This window comes from Equus caballus, chromosome 24, assembly GCF_041296265.1.
Source record: "Equus caballus isolate H_3958 breed thoroughbred chromosome 24, TB-T2T, whole genome shotgun sequence".
Classification (NCBI taxonomy): domain Eukaryota; kingdom Metazoa; phylum Chordata; class Mammalia; order Perissodactyla; family Equidae; genus Equus; species Equus caballus.
The window spans coordinates 33,495,928-33,518,209 of record NC_091707.1 but is presented as its reverse complement, the minus strand read 5'-3'; the positions used below and the strand labels follow the sequence as shown (position 1 = coordinate 33,518,209).

General features: G+C 40.0%; 2 protein-coding genes across 3 annotated transcripts in view; both read left to right on the top strand.

The window, feature by feature from the left end:
- The window catches only part of TMED10 (transmembrane p24 trafficking protein 10), a 31,832-nt gene extending 25,964 nt beyond the window's left edge, over window positions 1-5,868 (top strand). Inside the window, exons 4-5 of the mRNA XM_001491905.7 lie at window positions 2,169-2,295; window positions 2,707-5,868. Of these exons, the coding sequence (XP_001491955.1) occupies window positions 2,169-2,295; window positions 2,707-2,828 (249 nt within the window). The 3' untranslated portion in view covers window positions 2,829-5,868. The remainder of the gene's footprint in view (window positions 1-2,168; window positions 2,296-2,706) is intronic.
- A 5,121-nt stretch (window positions 5,869-10,989) lies between these two features.
- Window positions 10,990-22,282, top strand: part of NEK9 (NIMA related kinase 9) — a 34,990-nt gene continuing 23,697 nt past the window's right edge. The window contains exons 1-7 of one of the 2 annotated variants that reach the window (XM_023628131.2): window positions 10,990-11,546; window positions 13,819-13,996; window positions 15,702-15,757; window positions 16,311-16,381; window positions 17,919-18,024; window positions 19,802-19,933; window positions 21,507-21,617. In XM_023628131.2, the coding sequence (XP_023483899.2) occupies window positions 11,328-11,546; window positions 13,819-13,996; window positions 15,702-15,757; window positions 16,311-16,381; window positions 17,919-18,024; window positions 19,802-19,933; window positions 21,507-21,617 (873 nt within the window). In that variant the 5' untranslated portion in view covers window positions 10,990-11,327. The remainder of the gene's footprint in view (window positions 11,547-13,818; window positions 13,997-15,701; window positions 15,758-16,310; window positions 16,382-17,918; window positions 18,025-19,801; window positions 19,934-21,506; window positions 21,618-22,282) is intronic. The other variant, XR_002803539.2, reaches the window with a different exon arrangement.

Genomic DNA, 22,282 nt, shown 5'->3' with positions numbered 1-22,282 from the left:
AATCAGCGTGGATAGGAGTGGTTAAAGGAGGCTTCATGGTTAAGGCTTGAGAGGTAGGATTTATATACACACTTGCATTACAGCAGAGCTTTAAGGTTTGATGCTGAAAAAATGCTTTGGGGACCCTGGGGAGGGAGTCGAGACCATGGTTCTGCTAGTCTTGGTCTTCCACCCAAAGGACTGAGTAACTTCATGGACTCTTCAGTTTCCTCATTTGTAAAATAAAATGAAGTCCCTTGTAGTTCTAATACTCGTTGATTATTTAACAGCTAAATGCAGCCTGCAAGGGGAATGCCACCCCCTAGCGGAGGTCCTGTGGTACACATTGTCAGATAGGCTTTGCTTTTATCAAGCTGTTGGCAAAACACATTTTTCCAGCCATGGAAGAGAGTAGACTAGAAGAATATGGCCTGCCTTCGTGAAACGTGTATAATTTCACATTCTTACAGATACTTTGAATGTTAAGTCAGATGTTTAGAAGAACAGAACAACAGGCAGCAGGGGTCTTGATAGAGGTTTTCTTGTCAGCTTTTTGTAGTATGATATAAAGTCTTGATGATACTCACCAAATGCTTAGTCCTGGGAAAGTGAAGAGGGTCTTCCTGAGAATACTTAGGATAATTTGTTTTAAAATTTTACTCTTTTTTTCAGGAAGATTAGCCCTGAGCTAACCACTGCCAAACCTCCTCTTTTTGCTGAGGAAGACTGGCCCTGAGCTAACATCCGTGCCCATCTTCCTCTGCTTTATATGTGGGACGCCTACCACAGCATGGCTTTTGCCAAGCGGTGCCATGTCCGCACCCAGGATCCGAACCGGTGAACCCCAGGCCACCAAAACTTAACCGCTGCAAACTTAACCGCTGGGCCACTGGGCCAACCCCGTAAAATTTTACTCTATTAGTCTGTAAAAATTAGAATAATAGCAGTATGAAACCTAGGAAGTGTGATAAATTGGACAACTTACCCAGATCCTTGTGGCCAAATATAGCTCGTTTACTTCACCTTTGATGCAGAAAAATTAAGTGTAGTCAACTGGTTTTCTTCATCGAATTTTTAGTGCTTACAGAATAAAATCTAAACTCAGATTTGGATTCCAGTCCCAGCTCCACCAAGCTCTGAGACCTTGGACAGGTTATTTAACACTCTAAGCCTAATTTCCTCATCTGAAAAATTTAGGGATAATAATATTCACCTTATATAGGGTTATGAGGATTAAGTGAGATTACAAGATACAAAATACATATCACATTCTAGGTATATACTAATAGGTCTAATTCATTATGCTACCTTCTTCATCTTCTTCCTCAGTTTAGCTCTAGCCTACCTTTTGACACTTCATTTGCTATTACCCACCACCTTCCCCCAAACGTGTGTGTTGACACATTAGTGTGTGCACGCGCATGCACGTCAGTCTGCTTATGACTAGACTACTCATGGTCTTCTAAACACGGCCTGCACTTTCTTCCCATCATGTTTTGGTTTGCAAGTTCCCCTCAGCCTTGAATGTCTTTCTCTCATCTCTTTCAAAATCCTGCGCAACCTGTGAGACCTAACTCACCCACTTCGTGTTCAGCTTATAACTTCCAACTATAATTAATCTCGTGCTACTTTCTTTCTATTCCACTTTTTATGTGTACCTTCGTTGTAAAAGTTACTACATAATGCCTTATATTATGGTTATAGCTGCTTATGTGAGTCTCCCCACCAGGCTGTGAGCTTCTTAGGAGCAGAGATCATAACTGATCTTAGTGCCTTGTACATAGTGAGCACTCAAAAAAGCATTGTTGTAAGAGTATTAAAGTGTTAAAAAAAAAACACTTATTCTAAGAGTATTTGTTTATTTCTTAGACATGAGTGGAAGGGCAAAGTGAAGTGATTTATTAAAGTCAGAAATATTGGGAAAATAGTATGTCTTACTTTACAGCCTACCATATTAAAGTACTTGTAAGGAGGTTTTAATCAAAATTAAAGTATTAAAAAAGTGTGAGATGGAAATATATAAACAGTTTGTAGGGAAGGGGAGAAGCCCAGATTTTAAAATATGTTGTAGTAATGACAGAAGAGATTTTAATTTTGGTGAAAGTTTTTGAAAGACTCCTCTTTTGTCTTTTGTTCTTGACCAGAGCAGTTTTTTCAGGAAGCGGGTTCATAAGTCCTTTCTTTTTCAGATTGCAAAAGTTGAGAAGCTCAAACCTTTAGAGGTAGAGTTACGACGCCTAGAAGACCTTTCAGAGTCTATCGTGAATGATTTTGCCTACATGAAGAAGCGAGAGGAAGAGATGCGGGACACCAATGGTGAGAGGAAGGCGGCTTTTGTTTCTCAATAAGTGAACCAATAGGAGACAGATTCCCAAACTTTAAATTCTGGTGTACCCTTTTCTCAGTTTGCTGAAGGGAGGTTGTATGGAAGGATAATTGCTTACTTCGGTGTTGTTGCTGCTACAGGTAAATGAGCCTGGTTAGATTTCAAGGGAATAGAAATTTCTTCTGTGAGACACAGTTAGCTTTTAGTGTATCAAATTGATAGTACTAATCTTTGTAATTTTTAACATTTATATATAGAATAATGAAAATTTAAGAAAAAACTATCTGAAATTCTACTGTTAGGCCTAGGAATAGAGTGAAGTTAATTGCCTTTTCCGCCTGGCAGTTGGTTAGCCTGCTGTGCCTCACTTCATTACATTTACAATGCTTTTGTGTTTTTAGAGTCAACGAACACTCGGGTCCTGTACTTCAGCATCTTTTCAATGTTCTGCCTCATTGGACTAGCCACCTGGCAGGTCTTCTACCTGCGTCGCTTCTTCAAGGCCAAGAAGTTGATTGAGTAATCAGGCCCAGTCTCCTCCCACCTGTCTCAGCCAGCAGAACATCTCTGGGACATGCCTGGCCTAAGACATCCTACCAACTGCACCATCAAGGCATGTTGGAACTTGCTTGCCAGAACTGATCTCTTTTGGTGTGGGAGGACATGGGTTACCACCTACACCCAGCAAGTCAGTGAGGACTTCTTTTTAACTTGGTAGGATTTGAACTGGTTTTGCAACAATGGGACATTATTAGAGTCACCTATGACAAAAAATAGGGGTTACCTAGATAATGCCAAAGCCAGCATTTGTACTGGGTTTCCTCATATGATCTGTTTGAACCATGTTTTCTTTTCTTCTCCCACTTGCTCACCAGCTTGGGCTTCCACTCTAGTTCCTTTATCAAGATTTGTGTGACCATGTTGAACTGTTTCATTCTGATTGTCCTCTTTGGATTTCCATGTGCAAACATCCCTAACTTTCTCTTGACCCTTAGTTGAAGTGTTTAGGTGGCTTCTGGTGATATCCTTTCATAATTTTATGTCGCTTAAAAGGGTGATGGATGTGACACCTCATAGAAGTGAGCTCTGAACTCTAGATAAAATTAAAAGAAATTTCATTTCTTTTAAAAGAAATTAAAAGAAAATTAAAATTTCATTTTAGAGAATTAAAATATTTGTGCTCAACTGCTTGATCTTTTTTCTTTTTGTGTAATTGTGTTTAGTTCTATGCAATTTTATCACGTGTAGATTTGTGTGACCACCACAGCAAGGTGCGGAACAGTTCCATCACACAGATCCCTTGTGCTCCCCTTTTACAGCCACAGCCACAGCCACCTCCCTTCTTTACCACCAAGCCCCATCCTCTGGCAACCACTCATCTGTTCTCCATCTCTAATTTTGCCATTTCAAGAATGTCATATAAATGGAATCATATAGTATGTAACCTTTGAGATTGACTTTTTTCACTCAGCATAATTCCCTTGAAATCCATTCAAGTTGTTGCATGTATCAAGAGTTTGTTCCTTTTTCTTGCTCAGTAGTATTTCGTGGTATGGATGTACCAGTTTTGTTTAACCATTCACCTACTGAAGGACATTGGGGTTGTTTTCAGTTTTGGGCCATTAATAATAAAGCTATTGTTAACATTCATGAACAGGTTTTTATGTGAACATAAATTTTCATTTGTCTGCAATAATTGCCCAAGAGGGCAATTGCTAGGTTCCATGGTAAGCACGTGTTCATTTTTGTAAGAAACTGCTACTCTTTTTCCAGAGTGACTGTGCCATTTTATGTTCCCACTAGAAATGTATGACCAATCCAGTTTCTCTGCATCCTCACCAGTATTTGCTATATTATTATTTTTTTAGTCATTCTGATAGGTGAGTATAATGATACCTCATGGTTTTAATTTGCATTTTCCTAATGGCTAGTAATGTTGACTATCTTTTCATGTGCTTATTTGCCATCTGTATATCTTCCGCAGTGAAATACCTGTTCGTGTCCTTTGCCCGTTTTCTTATTAGATTGTATGTTCTTTTTACTGTTGAGTTTTGAGAGTTCCTTATATATCCTAGGTACAAGTCCTTTGTCAGATATGTTGCTGCTTGAATTTGTAACATAACTTCTATCAAGGAAAAAATAAGTAAAACTTAAGTCATCTTACATGGCCAGTCACTGACTTAATTCCATCTAGTCCTTATGTATTCCATCTAGAAAATTAAGACATATGAGGTATAAAAAATAACACATCTGGGAGGATCATGAATGGACTAAATACTTGAAAATACATGTTGTGAAAGCAAAGCCAAGAATTGCTGTGGGAATTGGCGGTGCCTAAAGGCTAATACTAATGTAAATAAGAGAAAGTGTGGATACAAATGACCATGTTTGTTAAACAGTTAGGAAAAATACTATCACGAAACTTTCCCAGTTCTCCCAGGAAAGTGGGTAGAAGTTTGTCCTTTCTGTAATCTCTTTTTTAACCCTGCTGACTGTTAGAGGGCTTGGCTAATTGCAGTGCAAGAATTATAGGATTTAGGGCCATGCAGCTTGCAGTTAAGCAGCACTTCAGAGTTAACAGAGAACACTGCTGTGATGACCTGGATAAAGTACAAAGGTGGAAGAGGGAATGAGTTATGTTGTTAAAATCTCAGGCTGTTCTGTTAATGTTTCACCTCCTGGGAACCCAAAAGCCTTTTTTCCCCTTTATTTTGACTCCCTGTATGAATTCCTCTGGTGTGGCATGAAAGTGGTTCTTTCATTAATTTGTGCAACACTGCCATCTGCTGTTAAGAACTGATAGGTACTGTTCTGAGAACCAGGCAGCTGAATCCTCGCCCTAGGGGCAGCAGATGTTGAGCAGGCCTATCTGTGGGATTACCTATACTAACCGACAGAGGATGCATCCAAGTAGGGAAAAGAATAACCAAATTTGTGCGTTAAGTTCTATCCTTAGATGTTTAAAGGTGAAATTCTAATCTGTACCATTTAGCCTAACAAGATATGCTTTCATATTTCTGATTGGTGCCTTTCCACTTTTTAGCAGCAATGAAAGCCACTTAGTTGGTTATAGTCTTCTGTTCTGACAACATGTCAAGAAGATAGGACAGGACAATATTTTATTTTGCTGATGTTTTCGTTCCCAAATGTGACTTTGTGAAACTGAAATTCTTTCATGTCCTTTCCCTTTCACTCATGCCAAAACAACCAGCTCGGACATTTGTGTTTTTGGTTTAAAGTTCATTGATATTACACCTTGATTTATCTAAAAGTTAAAATTATTTGCCTTGATAAAAGGCTAGTGCAAGAGCAAATCAGCTTTAAAAACGAGGATGTTATCTGCTTTCCTTCATTTTTGAGCCTGTTATTCGACACCATCTGTGTAATATAGATGAGAATGATCCGGTTTAAGTAAGTTTTGTTATACCATTGTCATAAACCCCATCATAAGCCGTTTTTCTGTTTAATGGAAAGAGGCATGTGGATTTATACGGATTCACTTGTAAGTGTTGGATTGGGAATTTTTTGTGTAAATTTTCTCAAATAAAGGCTAGCAGAAACCATTTTAGGTGTATTTTTCTGTTACTCTTGAGTACCTCTTTGTCTGGATTGGTAATAATCCCTGCATATTCCTCAGTTTTAAAGCATGGCAAATTATATGTGATGAAATAGAGAAAAAACATTGTTGTCCATAATTTACGCCAGATGGATAAAGTTTATGTGAGCTAGTAAAAGTTTATTATATTTTATATGTAAATATGTAAATTATACAAGATGTATTTAAAAATAATGATGCTTAATTATACATCTTCAGAAAGACCAAATAGGGTTCTGTAAGCCAGGCACTCTCTGTCAGCATCTCTCTTTTGGAAATTGCTATTGGAATTATTCCCACAGAGGATCTCCCTTGCCCTCCATCCTTAAAATACCCCTCCCAAGTTAGAACCCCTCAGGACTTGCTTTTTTGGCCCATCACATCTATGCAAAACCCCATCCCAGCAGCTGAAGGTGATGGGGTGAACCCCATCTCCTTTTACTTGTGGTTGAACATTTTTCATAAAGCCTCTTTCCAAGAGTCAACTTCAAGTGCTTTGCACATTCACTGGCTAGCCTCTTATTTACCCCCTACCTCCATTTCCCCCAAAAAACATAATAAATTTGTCAGTGACTCTATAGTCTATAAAGTAGTGGTTCCCAGTATTTGAGTATAAATATTTTAACATCGAAAACTTCTTATTTCTCACTTATGTTTTACTTTTAGAGGACATAAATAATGAATTCAAAACTTATAACTAAATTTAATAGTCTCAACAGTATCACATTCGTACCAAATGGTAGTACATCTTCTGCAAATTATTCAGTCTGTTGCAGTGGCGTCCCACATAACATGAGTCCCATGTATAATTTTAAATTTTCTAGCACCACATTAGACAAGTAAAAAGAAACGGGTGAAATTAATTTTAATAATATATTTAGTCTATTTATTTTTTAATGTTTTTCTTTTGAGGAAGATTAGCCCTAAGCTAATGTCTGCTGCCAATCCTCCTCTTTTTTTGCTGAGGAAGACTGACCCTGAGCTAACATCCCTGCCCATCTTCCTCTACTTTATATCTGGGACGCGTGCCACAGCACGGCTTGACAAGCGGCACATAGGTCTGCACCTGGGATCTGAACTGGCGAACCCCGGGCCACCAAAGTGGAGCATGCAAACTTAACTGCTGTGCCACCGGGCCAGCTCGATATAGTTAGTGTAATATATCCAAAATAGCATTTTAACCTGTAGTCAATATAAACACGATTAATGAGATGTTTTACTTTTTTTTTTTTTAAAGATTTTTTTTTTTTATTTTTTCCTTTTTCTCCCCAAAGCCCCCCAGTACATAGTTGTATATTCTTCGTTGTGGGTCCTTCTAGTTGTAGCATGTGGGATGCTGCCTCAGCGTGGTTTGATGAGCAGTGCCATGTCGAACCAACGAAACACTGGGCCGCCTGCAGCGGAGCGCACGGACTTAACCACTCGGCCACGGGGCCAGCCCCTGTTTTACTTTTTTTTTTTGAGGAAGATTAGCCCTGAGCTAACATCTGCTACCAATCCTCCTCTTTTTGCTGAGGAATACTAGCCCTGAGCTAACATCTATGCCCATCTTCCTCTACTTTATATGTGGGACGCCTGCCACAGCATGGCTTGCCAAGCGGTGCCATGTCCGCACCGGGGATCTGAACTGGGGAACCCCAGGCTGCCGTAGCAGAACGTGTGAACTTAACTGCTGTGCCCCCTTTTTTTTTTTAGGAAGATTAGTCCTGAGCTAACATCTGCCACCAATCCTCCTCTTTTTTGCTGAGGAAGACTGGCCCTGAGCTAACATCTGTGCCCATCTTTCTCTACTTTATATGTAGGATGCCCACCACAGCATGGCTGGACAAGCATTGCATAGGTCCACACCCAAGATCTGAACCCGTAAACCCCTGGCCGCCGAAGCAGAACATGCAAACTTAACTGCTGTGCCACCGGGCTAGCCCCTACATTCTTTTTTGAATATAGTCTTTGAAATCTAGTGTGCATTTTAGAGCTAGCTATAGCACATCTCCATTCAGACAAGCCACAATTCAAGTGTTCAGTAGGTGCATGTAGCTAGTGGCTATCATATTGAACAGAGAATAGATACAGACTTTGCTTGGTACTTTGGTAAATTCTTTAACTTTTACAGTAACAATGGCCCCTGGGGATCTGCCATTCACAAGTGGAAACTTCTACTATATAGCATCCTAACTATTCACTTGTTAAAATATGACATGGAAATAATCCATTTTTGACCAAAGGCACTTTAAAATCAGTTATAGCTTTGGAATGTTCAGTATTTCTGGGTTTATAAATATTCAAAGGTCAGATATTTAGTCTCATTTATATCCAGTATAATAAAGAAGTGAGCATGAGGGTTTCTGTTCTGTATTCTCTAAGATGGAAAAGGACGTTTGTCTGTTAAGTTTGTATCTATACATTGTAACTAGAACAATTCACAATATCAGGCTAACCAGGTTACAGAAAATGATTTAGTTCCTCCTTGCAAAGATGCCAGAAAAATGAATTTTTAAGCTTTGGCTTCAGCTTCTCTAAATGAAAGTCAATATTTCTGATTTTAAATAACTATTTTTTCCATCTTGTAATTCAAAAAAACATTTATTGAACATCTGTTTAATGTGCTGGGCTAAACTCTGGAGTAGACCCAGATAAATAAGAAACAATACCTATTCTCAAAATGTCTTCTAATTCATAGGAGGTGGTAGGTGGAATAGCCTACTTTGGTTAGCCATCACTGACTTAACATTTTGGATATTCCTCCAGGAAGCCTTCCCTAACCCAGCAAGTTTGGCTTGGAAAGATGCTCCTCCTAATGCCTTTCTAGAAGCTTGTACTTTCCTTCTAATAGCACTTATACACTGTAGTAGTTGCCTGGTTATTTGTCTGTCATGTGGACTGTAAGCTCCACGAGAGTAGGAACCATGTTTATTTTGTTCCCTGTTGTAACCTAGCACAAGTTGGTACTCGGTGTTTGTTGAATGAATGAATTGAAAATTCAAAAATATCCTTATAATCTAGAACCCTAGAATGAAACAAACAAAATAAAATTTAACAGGCATTATCAGTCAGTCTTGCACTGAGGTTTAAAAAATGTTATATACATATGAGGTAATACTGACCTGATAGTCATTCAACAAATAATTGTTAAGCCTATAATATCAAGCACTTTACCAGGTACTGCTGATATAGAGCTGTGAACAAGGGTGCAAATCCCAGGCTCTCATAGAGCTTACATTCTGATGAATGAGAGAGTCAAGAAAGTAAACATAATGAACAAGACATCAGTATTTCAGAGATGAGCATTGTGAACAAAATAAGGAGTGATACGATCTGGTGGGAGAGCTGTGTTACTTTGGATTAGATGGGATATGAAAAAGAGGTTCAGTTAAGTGTGAGCTCAGTATAAGCAGACAATCTCGCCGGCTGGCACACTAACAGAAATATTGGATCCAGATGTAGGGGGACAGAAGTCCCCTCATACTCTCCTCTTCAGACCTGATGTGGAATGTTACGCAGTGTACAATATCATCCTTTTAAAGGAACATTGATGACCTGTAGAGAGGTCAGAGGAATGTGAACTCATTAGCCTTCTCACCTCTGACCCTCCCCTAGCAATCCTCTTCCTCCTACATTTGCTATCACTATCCACCTAGTTAAAAAGGTGAGCTTCCTGGACTCTCACATTTACCTCACCAACCATATTCCAAATGATCACAAAAAGTTCTAAGTGTTCCTTGTATGGATTTCTTAAATCTGGACCTCCTCTACACTCACACTCATAGTACCCCAGTGTCTCTACTTTTCTTAGAATATAAATTGCCTCCTAACTAGTCTCCCAGCCTGCAGTCTTTGTCCTCCACACTGTCATCAGAGTTCTTTTTGTAAAATATAACTTTGGTCTTATGTAAGGTGACCATATGTTTATTGTCTGAGCTGGGCACTTGAGCAAAAGAAGGCTCTCTCAATTACGCTGGGGAAAAAAGGCGCAAATAGGGACTTCCCCAGCAAATCGGGACATGCAGTCACACTAATCATATACTCCTCTGCTTAAAAATCTCCAATAATTTTCCACTGCCCACAGGAAAAGCCAAACTCTATAAAACATTTGCGGCCCCGTCTCCTCCTGCTTCTACCCTACATACACCTGGGTCTCCAGCCATGTGATCTCTTAGCCCCAACACATCCTGCTCTGTGAAAAAGATCTGGAGCCAGATTGCCAGGTTTGACTCCCAGCTCCCCTTACTAGCTATGTAACAGTGAACAGGTTACTTAACCTCTCTGTATCTCAGTTCCTTCTACAAAATGGGAATAATATGAGGATTAAGAGTGATGACACATGGAAAGACAGCTTTTAGCACAGTGCCACAACAGTGCCACACAGTGCCACAACACTCAATAAATGTTAGCTGTTATCCGTGATGGTCATATTCCCATAACTTTACAATTAAAAAAAAGCAAGCTTGGAGATGTGAAGTTGCCCAGGGTCACATAACTGATGGAACACATTTCTTCACTATATTGCGATTCTCTTGGTGACTTGAGGGCAGGGAGTGTCTTATTGCAGATCCTCCCCCCCCTAGCCAGCCCTGGTGCTCTAGTGGTTAAGATTTGGCACTCAGCGCCGTGGCCAGGGTTCGCTTCCTGGTAAGGGAACCACACCACCTGTCAGTTCTCATCAGCTGCATGTTGCTGTGATGCTGAAAACTATGTCACTGATATTTCAAATACCAGCAGGGCCACCCATGGGGGACAGGGTTTTAGCAGAGCTTCCAGACTCAGACTAGGAAGGACCTGAAAAAACTGGCTATCAAAACCCCATGAATGGCAAGCAGAGGAACATTGTTTGATATAGCCCCGGAAGGTGCGAGGATGGCGCAAAAAGACCCGGCAGCTTCTGCTCTGCTGTACACAGCGTCGCTAGGAGTGGAATCGACTGGAGGTCACTAACAACAAGAAATAATATCTTTATTGTACTATCTCTCTAAAGAAATAGCGCTGCCCAACTGGAAGGCACTGCTGCCTAATCACTGACCTGGCGCCAAGATGAGACTTGACGCCCTCTGGACCTCGAAGCTGTCTGGGCACCTGGTCTCAGATTGGGGGAGGGGCCTAGAGACCTGTGGGTGACGCCCTTGCCCTTCCCGAGCCCTTCGGTTCCACGCGGTCCCCACCCGCGCCCGTCAACCCGCGCCAGAGGCCTAGCTTTCCCAGGCCGCCCGCAGGGAGAGAAGCCACGGCTTCACACTCAGTGAGCCCGCGAAGGCGGACGGAACCCCGCCGGGCCGGAAGCACCCAGGTCTGCTTCCGGGTCAGGGGACGGAGCCACCATGGAGCCTCGCGGGGCTGTGGGGCTGACGGAGGCGCGGGCCGGCGTCTGAAGCGAGAGCGGCTGAGCGCAGCCAGCGCCGCCGGGACACGCAGGCCGCTTCCGCGGCCGCCGCCATGTCGGTGCTGGGCGAGTACGAGCGACACTGCGATTCTATCAACTCGGACTTTGGGAGCGAGTCCGGGGGTGGCGGGGACTCGGGCCCGGGGCCCAGCGCCAGTCCGGGGCCGCGAGCCGGCGGCGGCGCGGCGGAGCAGGAGGAGCTGCACTACATCCCCATCCGCGTCCTGGGCCGCGGCGCCTTCGGGGAGGCCACGCTGTACCGCCGCACCGAGGTAGCGGCCCCCGCCGCCCGAGCCCCTCCTTAGCGGCCCCGCTTCCCCTGCGTCGGCGCCGCGTCCCACTTAGCGTTGGCCGCCCGCGGGGTGTGTGTCTCAGGTCTTCACCGCTTTGCCAGCGCACCTGCACTAGGGCTTCGTTAGGTCACTGCTTTTACTAACTGGTCGTTTTTGTTTAACCCGGGAAACTAAGCACGTCATAGAATCTTCCTTAAGCCTTAGTTTCTCCATCTGTAAATTGGAGTTAGTGATAACTACCGTAAAAATCATCTTTCTTAAGGTTATTTTGAGAATCGAACGAAGGTACTTTGCAAACTGTGAATTAAAGTGGTATACGAATGTGAGGCATTGTCAAAACTTCCTTCCTTTCCTGCTGTATAGCTCTCCAAGGTCCGGGTGGGGAGGAGGGGCAGAGCTTCAAAAGTCCCACAAGATAGCAACTCCGCTGTCTTGGCCGCTATCTTTAAATTCAGATATGAACTCTCCATTGGAGATTTTTCTTGAAGATCGTCACGTGTTAGGTTATTCATCAGTGTTTATCCAGCAGCGTTTATGCACGGCAAATAGGTTTTTAGTATAGTCTGAGCCATTCGTCCTTACCTTTACGGGGGACAAGGACTCCTTTGAGAACCTAGTGTAAGCACAGTCCCCCCCACCCCCTATTGCACAGATACACATCCTTTGAAGAGATTCATGCATCACCAACCCCCAAGTTCAGAATATATACAGATCTAAAACCCTGTAGTGGTGACGCTACTTCCAAAAACTAACCATAAAGTGGGTTTGGTCACTAATGTCTTAAAACTCTAGCTTTAGAATAGCTAAGCTTTAATGAGGACTTGGTGGGGTTACTGAAGCTGGTTCATCGATCAGTGAACCATCTGCAGTTCTAGCGCGGGTTCCGAGCCAGCAGACTTTTAAGGCTGAAAGATGGAGAAGGAGAGAGGTAATTGCAAGAGAATATTTTTGTGTTACTTTTTATCCTAATGCAACACTAATGTATGATGTTGGAGTTACTGTTAGTATTCTATTTTCTTATTTGTACTCACAATGAGAAAGAGGAGAAGGGTTTTGGTATTCTTATTTTATAGTAAAAGAAACTAAGACAGTATCTTTAAGTGACTTGCCCACTTAATTAGAAGTAAATCTTGGGCTGGAATGAGGTTTCACATCTCCTTGCCTGTCTGTGCCTTTCCATTATTATCGTGTTGAACTTGATCACTGAGATTGTTTTAAGTTAAATTTGATTATACTTCCCAAAAACTGCATAGTATTATCCATATCACCAGATGTTCATTAGATCTGTAAATTTACAAAGGTTTAATTAGAAGCAGCTCTTTCCCTCAAGAAGCTTCCCATATTTCAATGGGAAGACAAGTTAGCCCTGTTAGTAAACAAATAGCATTGAAGTTGTATGTGTATATAAATGAAAAATAATGGACAAATATTATCTCAATATGAGCTCTGACAATTAAGGAAATGGTTGCATTGAGTAAATGTACAGTAGAAGGTTCATCAGAATCTTCCCAAAAAAGGTTTAAAGGCCTGGCAGAGCCATTCTAAAGGATAGGTAGGTTTATTTAGGTGGGCATACCCCTGGACTGGGGAGCAGCATCAGTAAAGAATTAGAGATATTATAAAAGGAAGTGGATATTGGGAGCTGCAGGTAAGTTTTCCTGAGTAGAGGAAAACATGCGATCCATGAAAGTGACAGGAGATGCAGAGTTGCAAAATGGGGCAGGGTGAGAGAAGTGAATTCAGAGTCCTTAGACATGACTTAATATCCAGAAAGGATAGATGAAAATCATTAGAGAAATCTAAATTTATAAAATTAGAGTTGTTTAATATCTCCATTTTACAAGAAACTGTGGCCAGCTATAGACAACCACTCTCCAGTTCTTTAATTCTCCAATATTCTAGCCCTACTACAGTCCTCATCATGATTAGCAGTCTGTCCTAATGTCCCGCAATAGAATCTTTGAGATCTCCCTCCATCCTATATTTTTACCTGGAACTGACATCATGCAAGTTAAGTGTAACAACGTCATAGCATCTTAATGATTTACTTTCCCTAGTCCTGCAGTAAATTATGATGCTCAATTATAGGCAGAACCTTTAAAGTCTGTTCATGTTTTGTTTAAAGGAAAAAGTAAAAGGAGTCACTCTCTGCCCATCTAGGAAGTTTTCTTTCTAGGCCTGCAGATCCGGGTGTGGATTCATTCTCTGCCAAGCAAGAGGAAAGCACGATACCTCTATTACTGTGTTGTAGGATGACTCACTGGTTGTGTGGAAGGAAGTTGATTTGACCCGACTGTCTGAGAAGGAACGTCGTGATGCCTTGAATGAGATTGTTATTCTGGCCCTGCTGCAGCATGACAACATCATTGCCTACTACAATCACTTCATGGACAATACCACCCTACTGATTGAGCTGGAATATTGTAATGGTAAGGTAGAATTCAGTGGGACTTCCTCTGGCAAGACATTCTTGTGCTCATACTTAGCTTAAGGGAGAGAGAAAAAGAAGAGACATATACAGTGATAAAAGCTTTGAGTGGATTTCTAGAGTTTAAGAGAAATAGTTCAGGTCCTGGAGAGTTTTGAAGCGATGTATAAAATAAGGGGAGGGATTTTCCCCTGCATACTCAAAGTCTCCCTTGTGATTATAGTTGTTCAAATTATTTGTTCAGTTGAATTTTACATTCATTTTTCAGGGTTTTTTCTCATGAAATGACAGTAGAGACGTAGTGTGGCTTGGCACTGCTTGATATATTTAATGAAATCTTATAGCTGATATTTATTTATATTGACTTCAGCCAAAGCTATCCTATTGAAAATGGTCCAAAGATCATAGCTGAATGAAAATGATACATAGTGAAGCATGGCCTTATTTATCTGGTCTCTGATTTCTTTGGCCCATTTTGCTCGTCAGATGGCAGTATAGCCTAGTTATTAAGAAAATAGACTCTAAACCCATATCTCAAGCTCCACTACTTTTTAGCTCTGTCACCTGTGCAAGAAACTTGACTTCTGTGTGCCTCAGCTTCCTCATCTTAATATGAGTTTGTTGATATACAGTACCTACCTCTTAAGGTTGATGTATTAAATGAATATGTAAAGCCCCTGGCATGGTACTTGGGATGTAGCAAATGTTTGATACATACTATACTTGCTGTTATCCTTCGTATTGCATAAGAGAACCCCCAAAGCCCTTTCTTGAGTTGCATGCTAAAGAGATTCCAGCATATTCTTTGCTTAAATCTCTAAGAGAGAGCTCCTAGACTTCTAACTTTCTTGTCTAGACTTTTGTGTATCATAATTGTTCCTGGTTCTGATCAATGCTAAATGTACAAGATTATGTAAGAGATTTTCGAAGTAGCAGAAGCCTCAAGTAGTTAACTTCCTTTGTGGTTAGGAGGAACTAGAACAAATGGTACATTTATTGAAACTCTGAGTTACTAAATTGCAGGGGTAAAAAAGTTGTGAAACTTAGCCAGTTGCAGGTAGGAAGTAAAATGAAGCGTGATCATTTGCAGTCTGTGTTACTTGATAAAGGAAAAGGAGAAGCAAACAGACTTACTCTGCAGGAAGGAGTTAGTAAAGGGAGTAATGATTGGAAACAGTCTGGGGTGTACCCTGAGTTTGGGGAAGCCTTTTGATGGTGAAGTGGAAAGAAAAAGTTGTTGTTGATATACACCTGTATATACAAAACATTGCATCACAGTTGGAATCCAAATGTTCTAGTAGTCACATTGAGAGAGTTGTTACAAAAATACTGCAGAGTCTTTTAAAAAGAGTTCTAGAAAAGAAAATCATCTGCTGTTGAAGACATTCAAGGTAATTTCACTAATCGGGGTACTATAGGAATGGTCTTTAATTCTAATGTTTTCTAAAAATGTCATACTTCCTGTTTTTGTATTGAGCCTCTTCTGTTAGGGAGGGAAATCTTTCAAGAATATTTTGCATACAGTCTTTGAAAGATGTGAAGAGTTTTGTACCCATTTGAAAAGCCAAGAGGGAAGAAGGAGTTTCCTTTGGAGAGGAAGCGGAATCCTTTCTTTCTTTGTGTCACCTGTTAAAACCCCAGTAGATATAGGAGCCAAGCTTTGATCTCTATTAAGCAATTCAAACCTGTCTTTTGTTTAATTACAGGAGGGAACCTGTATGACAAAATCCTTCGTCAGAAGGACAAGTTGTTTGAGGAAGAGGTAATTCATATTTCTGTGGAAGGAAGCTAGAATTGTAATGTTGTGATTCTTGCATTCTAGTTCTGTATTTACTCTTCCAACAATGAAGAGTGTCTTTTTCCTTTTGTTCAGACTCCTTCCAGGCTCTGGTTGATATTCATGGCAAAGGAAACCTCTAACAAGGAAGCTGTCTATAGCTGCTTCCTAAACGTTTTACCTCCACATCATGAGTCTCTATGGGCTTTCTTTCCCGGTTCTATTACTACATACTGGTATGCCCAGTTTTCTATACCTTTGCATTATTCCTGGATTTCTTTCCACAAGTCTGCTTCACCATACTATATTTTATAATGACATTGAAACTATTTTATGATGACCTGCTTTTTCTTTTTACCCCTACCACTTTTCTTTGCCTACTCAACCTACAAACAAGAGATGTCAAGTCATGTTGAATCATAACCTCTGGTTGCAGCTTCCTTTGTTTTGTTTGTTTGAGATGCGTGTGTGTGTGTTTATTTAAATGCAACTTTTTTTGGTTTTTTGCTTGCAAATATAATTTATTTTTTCTCTGCAGATGGTGGTGTGGTACCTATTTCAGATTGTTTCAGCAGTGAGCTGTATCCATAAAGCTGGAATCCTTCATAGGTAATGAAGTAGTGAAAGACTATGGGATGGATTCCTCCCCACCAATCCAACTCCTACCTTGGGTACCTCCCATCAGGACCGTTATTTTCTTGATTAAGCAGTCAAGTCTATTCCATTGATATAATTTAGAAAAGAAAAAGTGAGTGATGAGGGGTGCTATCTTCACTTCCTGAAGTTAAACTATGTTTAAGAAGAATCTCAAGGGGCTGGCCCAGTGGTGCAGCGGTTAAGTTCGCACACTCCACTTCGGTGGCCTGGGGTTCGCTGGTTTGGATCCCAGGTGCAGACCTGCACACCACTTATCAACCCATGCTGTGACAGGCGTCCCACATATAAAGTAGAGGGAGATGGGCACGGATGTTAGCTCAGGGCCAGTCTTCCTCAGCAAAAAAAAAGAGAAGGATTGGCAGTGGATGTTAGCTCAGGGCTAATCTTCCTTAAAATAAATGAATGAATAAGTAAAAGAAGAGTCTCAATAACTAAGTACTGCTCAGTCATTTCTTGAAGAGATATTTTAGAGTTCAGTTCATTAATTCCTCGGTAGACCCTAGAAGCCACTATGAGAAGTGGTATTAGATTGGTTGGAATTCACAGTAAATGTTTTCTCTGAGCGGTAATACTTGGCAATTGTTTTTAATTTTCTAATTGAATCTTTTAATTTAAATAAGAAGCCTATTCATTTTGTACAATTAATTATACAATTTTACCAGATCTTTGGGGGGACAAAACAGCTTTCTATTCATTTCTAGCTATAAGACACAACCATTATAAGAACATTTCCACATCATTATACTTTTCTGAAGTGAGTCATTGCCCATTGCTAGAGATTACTGTTAATATACCAGTATTTCTTTTTTTGTTGGTTTGTTCATTCAGTTAGCATATATTTCTTGATAGCTGTTGAATGGCTATAGTTGCATATTGTTATTTTCTTTTCAAAAGTTACAGAGAATATTGTTCTAGTTTTTTCACGTCTTCCAATAAAAGAAGGCAGAGTGTGAACCAGGCAGTTTATTTGTGTTATATATGTCAATTCACCTTTAGAAAAACAGCCAGTGATTTTATTTAGGTAATCTACACAGCCTAACCATGTTGCTGCTGGGGTGAGGAGCATTTTCTCTTGCCTTAGCAGATTTGAAACTTTGACACCAAACAAGTGTTAAAATTGCCTTGATATCACTTAATCCAAGGCATAAGTGGTCAATGAAGATGCGGTGCACCTTGTAGGAATTAGGATTACCTAGGATGCTGGTTTTTTGTCTGACCCTCTCAACTTCTTCTAATGGCGTCAGTACTATGGGAGACATGCCTGTGCTGTGAAGCCCTGGAGGATGAAGTTCATTCTCTGCCTCCACTCACCCAAGTTCCCTTTTCAATGTTAAGGTGCATGTGAAAGTGATGACCACTACTTGGCATCCCATGACTGTCTGAGCAGTGGTGACACACTCATTATTACTCTGTACTAATCCTAGGTGGGTGGGGGATGAGATAAAACAATTAACTATATAGGTTAATATGCAGCATCTTTTTTTTTCAGAGATATAAAGACATTAAATATTTTTCTGACAAAGGCAAACCTGATAAAACTTGGAGATTATGGCCTAGCAAAGAAACTTAATTCTGAGTATTCCATGGCTGAGACGGTAAGTATGCGTTGCCCTTGTCTTAATTTTTTTTTCCTTTCCAGCACCAAGAGATGTAACTATACTTCCTAAATCTTGCACTTTCCTCAATATTCTTGCGGGTTTTCCGTACTTATAGAGCAAGTCTTCAGGAGTCTTTTTCCTGGGCTCACTAACAGGCATTTACATCGTCTGATGTTCTTTCAAGAGTCTGTCCACGTTACAGCTCCGACCTCATAGCCCTTTGCAACACTGACTAGAGACTTCTAAAAGCAATAAAATGCTTTACTGTTTTTTCCAGCCCAGGCTCTTTAGTAGATTTCACTATATCTCTTATTTAATGTTTGAACTCAGGATTGGACAATCTCTCTTTGTGTGTCTTTTGAATTTTTCTAGTTCAGAAGCCCTGTATTTCAAATAAAGGCCGATGCCGAGAGAACAATCTGCCCTTTAATATCATACGTGGTCTGAACTGCGGGACTCCTTTCTTACCTGATCTTAAGAAAGAATATTGGTGAGGAGTAGACATAAGTTGATCTTTAAAGACAGTGATCTCCTCCTTTTAGGAATTATAAAACTCAGTTATTACTCTTCTGGTTTCACAATGTTCTGTCCATAAAAGAACTTGAAAACATAAGTTAATAAAATTAATTTTGTCCTGATGATGTTTTCATGATACGCCTGCATGCAGTTTAGAGACATCCAAGGATGCCAATAGCCAGGGTTGGGAGTCTGCTTCAAGGACTCAGTCTGCTTGTATCATGGTGCCATGTTGAGCTTCTAAGGGAGCAGTCATGTCCTTATATGGATTTTTCTTATCAAGAATAATCTGATAAGACCAAGATTTGACTATTTTTAGCCAGTTAAATGCAAAGAAGGAATGATAGGAAAATTTTAAAATGCCATGTAAGCCATCTGAAAATTTCTTTGTTTTGCTGATTAAAGATGGCTATCAGTTTTATTAGAACTTCTGAAGTACTCATTGTCTCTCATCTTGGGAGAGACATGACCTCCATTCATGACATTTTTATTTCCAAACCCATTCTTGAAGTCAGAAGATCTTTTTCAAATTCAAAAGAAATTCACTTGCATGTTAGTATTACAAATATCAAATTGAGCCATTTACAAAGTTTCAGTACTATACATTGCAGTTAGAACTTTATTTTTCTAAAGATTTTATTTTTCCTTTTTCTCCCCAAAGCCCCCTGGGTACATAGTTGTATATTTTTAGTTGTGGGTCCTTCTAGTTGTGGCATGTGGGACGCCGCCTCAGCATGGCTTGATGAGCTGTGCCATGTCTGCGCCCAGGATCCAAACCGGTGAAACCCTGGGCCACCGAAGCGGAGTGTGCGAACTTAACCACTCAGCCACACGGCCGGCCCCTGCAGTTAGAACTTTTAACTCTTTTATTCAGTTACCATCTCCCGACAGCCAGTTTTTTTTTGTTTTTTCCACTGGTGAGCTTTTAGTAAGTGTGTCTTTATCTGTGTGAAGCCTTCAGTGGGCCTTGAATGCCTTAAGCCTCTGTGATCCAGGAATCACAGAACTGTTGCACCTCCCAGATTACCACAGTACCTTTGCCACAGAAATTGTCCCTTTATAATTGGCCCAAGAGATGTGATGGGAATAAAATTTCTCCCTGTGGTGGCATCATCTCATAAAACCATGTTGAGATATGCCAGTGAATGTTTTATAGTTGTTATCACTAGTTCCTGGGAAATTTAATTTAGTTGTTGAAATATTAATATAGTTACCTCAGAAAAGAAGTTATTCTTTGATTATTTTCTCTGTTGTTCAGCTTGTAGGAACTCCATATTATATGTCTCCAGAGCTGTGCCAAGGAGTAAAGTACAATTTCAAGTCTGATATCTGGGCAGTAGGTTGCGTCAGTTTTGAACTGCTTACTCTAAAGAGAACGTTTGATGCTACAGTAAGTTGATGTATTATCCCCTCATTGTCCTTGCAGATGGTACAACTTGGTTGAGAGAATCAACTTCATTTATCCCTGAGCTTCTGATTTCTTGAACAGAAACCAACTGTAGGCAAAAATAGCAATCAGTACTCAGGCCCTGGCTTAGTAGTGTATTATTAAAATGCTATAGATCAGATTTATCTCCAACTTGAATTCCCCTTTGAAATAGCCATAATCAAGTAGTTTGAACGCTGCACTTGAATTTGTTGACTGTAATTTTAAAACTGGCTCTGGGGTTAACTATGTGATGCTGCAGTTTGGATAAGCCATTTTATTTCTTATGCTTCAGCTACATCATTTTTTTAAAAGCTAAAGCAAATATATAATACTCATTAACATGATCTTTTTTATGGAAAATTATACACTGACTCTTCTTAAAGATTGTTATTGTTTTATGGACAACAAATTCCTTAAAGTCCTTTTCCTTTTCTTCTTAAGTAAAGCCCAGTGTAAACCAGTGCTTCTCAACTTTAATATGCATAGGAAACCACCTGGACATCTTGTTAAAATGCAGGCTCAGTTTTAGTAGGTCTGAGGCAGGGCTTGATATTCTTTGTTTCTAACAAGCTCCCAGATGCTGCTGATGCTGCTAGTCCATGGACCACAATTTGAGTAGCAAAACTGAATTCACATTCAATGTCCTCTACAAATCAGGTGTGAGAACTTAAGCAAATCACTTCATTTCTTTGATCCTCTATTTCATTATCTATAATGAGGAAAAAATGTATATGCCTCTCACAGAGTTGATCTCATAATGTATATGAAAAATACAAATGTAACATGATAAAAATTCATTGGCCTTTCTTGAGACCTATTTATTTTTCTAAATCCTGAAGTTTATTCTGGTATATTGTCTAATTCTCCTAAATAATATAGTGGAGGGAAAACGAGTTTTGGAATTAGACTTTGAATGAAATTAGGGGTCCATTTTTTACTATCTATGTAGTCTTGGGCAAGTTACTTTACATCTCTAAATTGGTAATAATAATAATATCCTTGTGTGGTGTTTGCAAGGGATACGAAAAAGATCATATATAACATATCTGCCTAATACATTGTGGTCTCTCAAAGGTGATTGTGATATTATTATAATATTATCATTATCATCATCATTATTATTCACTGCCTTGTCTGTTGCAACAGAATATCACCTGTGTAATCATTATTAGGATATATAAATTAGGAGGCAAATTAGTTGGCAAAGGAGGTACTTAAAGCCAAGAAGGTAACCTTGCTTTCCTTTTTCTTGGGAATTAGTTGAAGGGTCAGATTATAATATACTCTGAGTATTATGCTTTGGGCCACATAGTCATATCTCCATATTGGCCATTTGGCTTCATTCTATCTGATAGCAGCTGTGCATCACTAACCCTTTCTCGCTGATGCATACTAATAGTTATAGAAAGAAGTCAGACCCAATGCAGAACTATTGCACTTCTTTTGATAATAGTTACAGACATCTCAGGGCCCTACTGGTAGATTATGTCATCCTTATATAACCAAAAACAATTCAATCATCATTTTCTTATAGAATCCACTCAACCTGTGTGTGAAGATTGTACAAGGAATCCGGGCCATGGAAGTTGATTCTAGCCAGTACTCTTTGGAACTGATCCAAATGGTCCATGCGTGCCTCGACCAGGTAGTTGACTTATATATTCATTTCAGTTCAGTGTTTCCCTTCCAGCCTTAGTGTTGGGGTATGGCATAGATGAACCTGCTTGAAACCGTATCCACTTCTCCAGGGTGGGATGTATTTGTGGCTGTACCCAAAAGAATAGACATTGGCAATTCATGATAGTTGTGTGCTTCAGCCAATAAATTCTTACTTTATTCTGCTTTTTTCTTACTTTATTAATTTGTGAAATGATTTTACCAGCTAAATTGTGCTCCATTTCTTATGATCAAGATTAATTTTTATAAATCGATTTTATAAAATTATAGTCAGAGATGATTTAGAGTTCCTAATTTGAAGAATGTGTATAGTTCTAATGTCTCATTTGCTTTGCATTGTAGCTCTAGGTCATTATTATTCAAAGTATGGTCCCTGAAGCACAGGCATTAGAACCTCCTGAGGATGTTTACAAGTGAAAAATGAAGATTCCTAGGCCACACCTCAGGCCAACTGGATCAGAATCTCTGTGGATAAAGTCTAGAAATCTTTATTTGTCACAAGCACTCTGGGAGATTCTTATGTGCTGTATATATTGCACTTTGACAGCCACTGCCCTAACTGAACAAGTGAGGAAGGTGCATTCTCATTCACGTATAAGTGTTGATGGTAATGAGATGTTAAGCAGAGGCCTG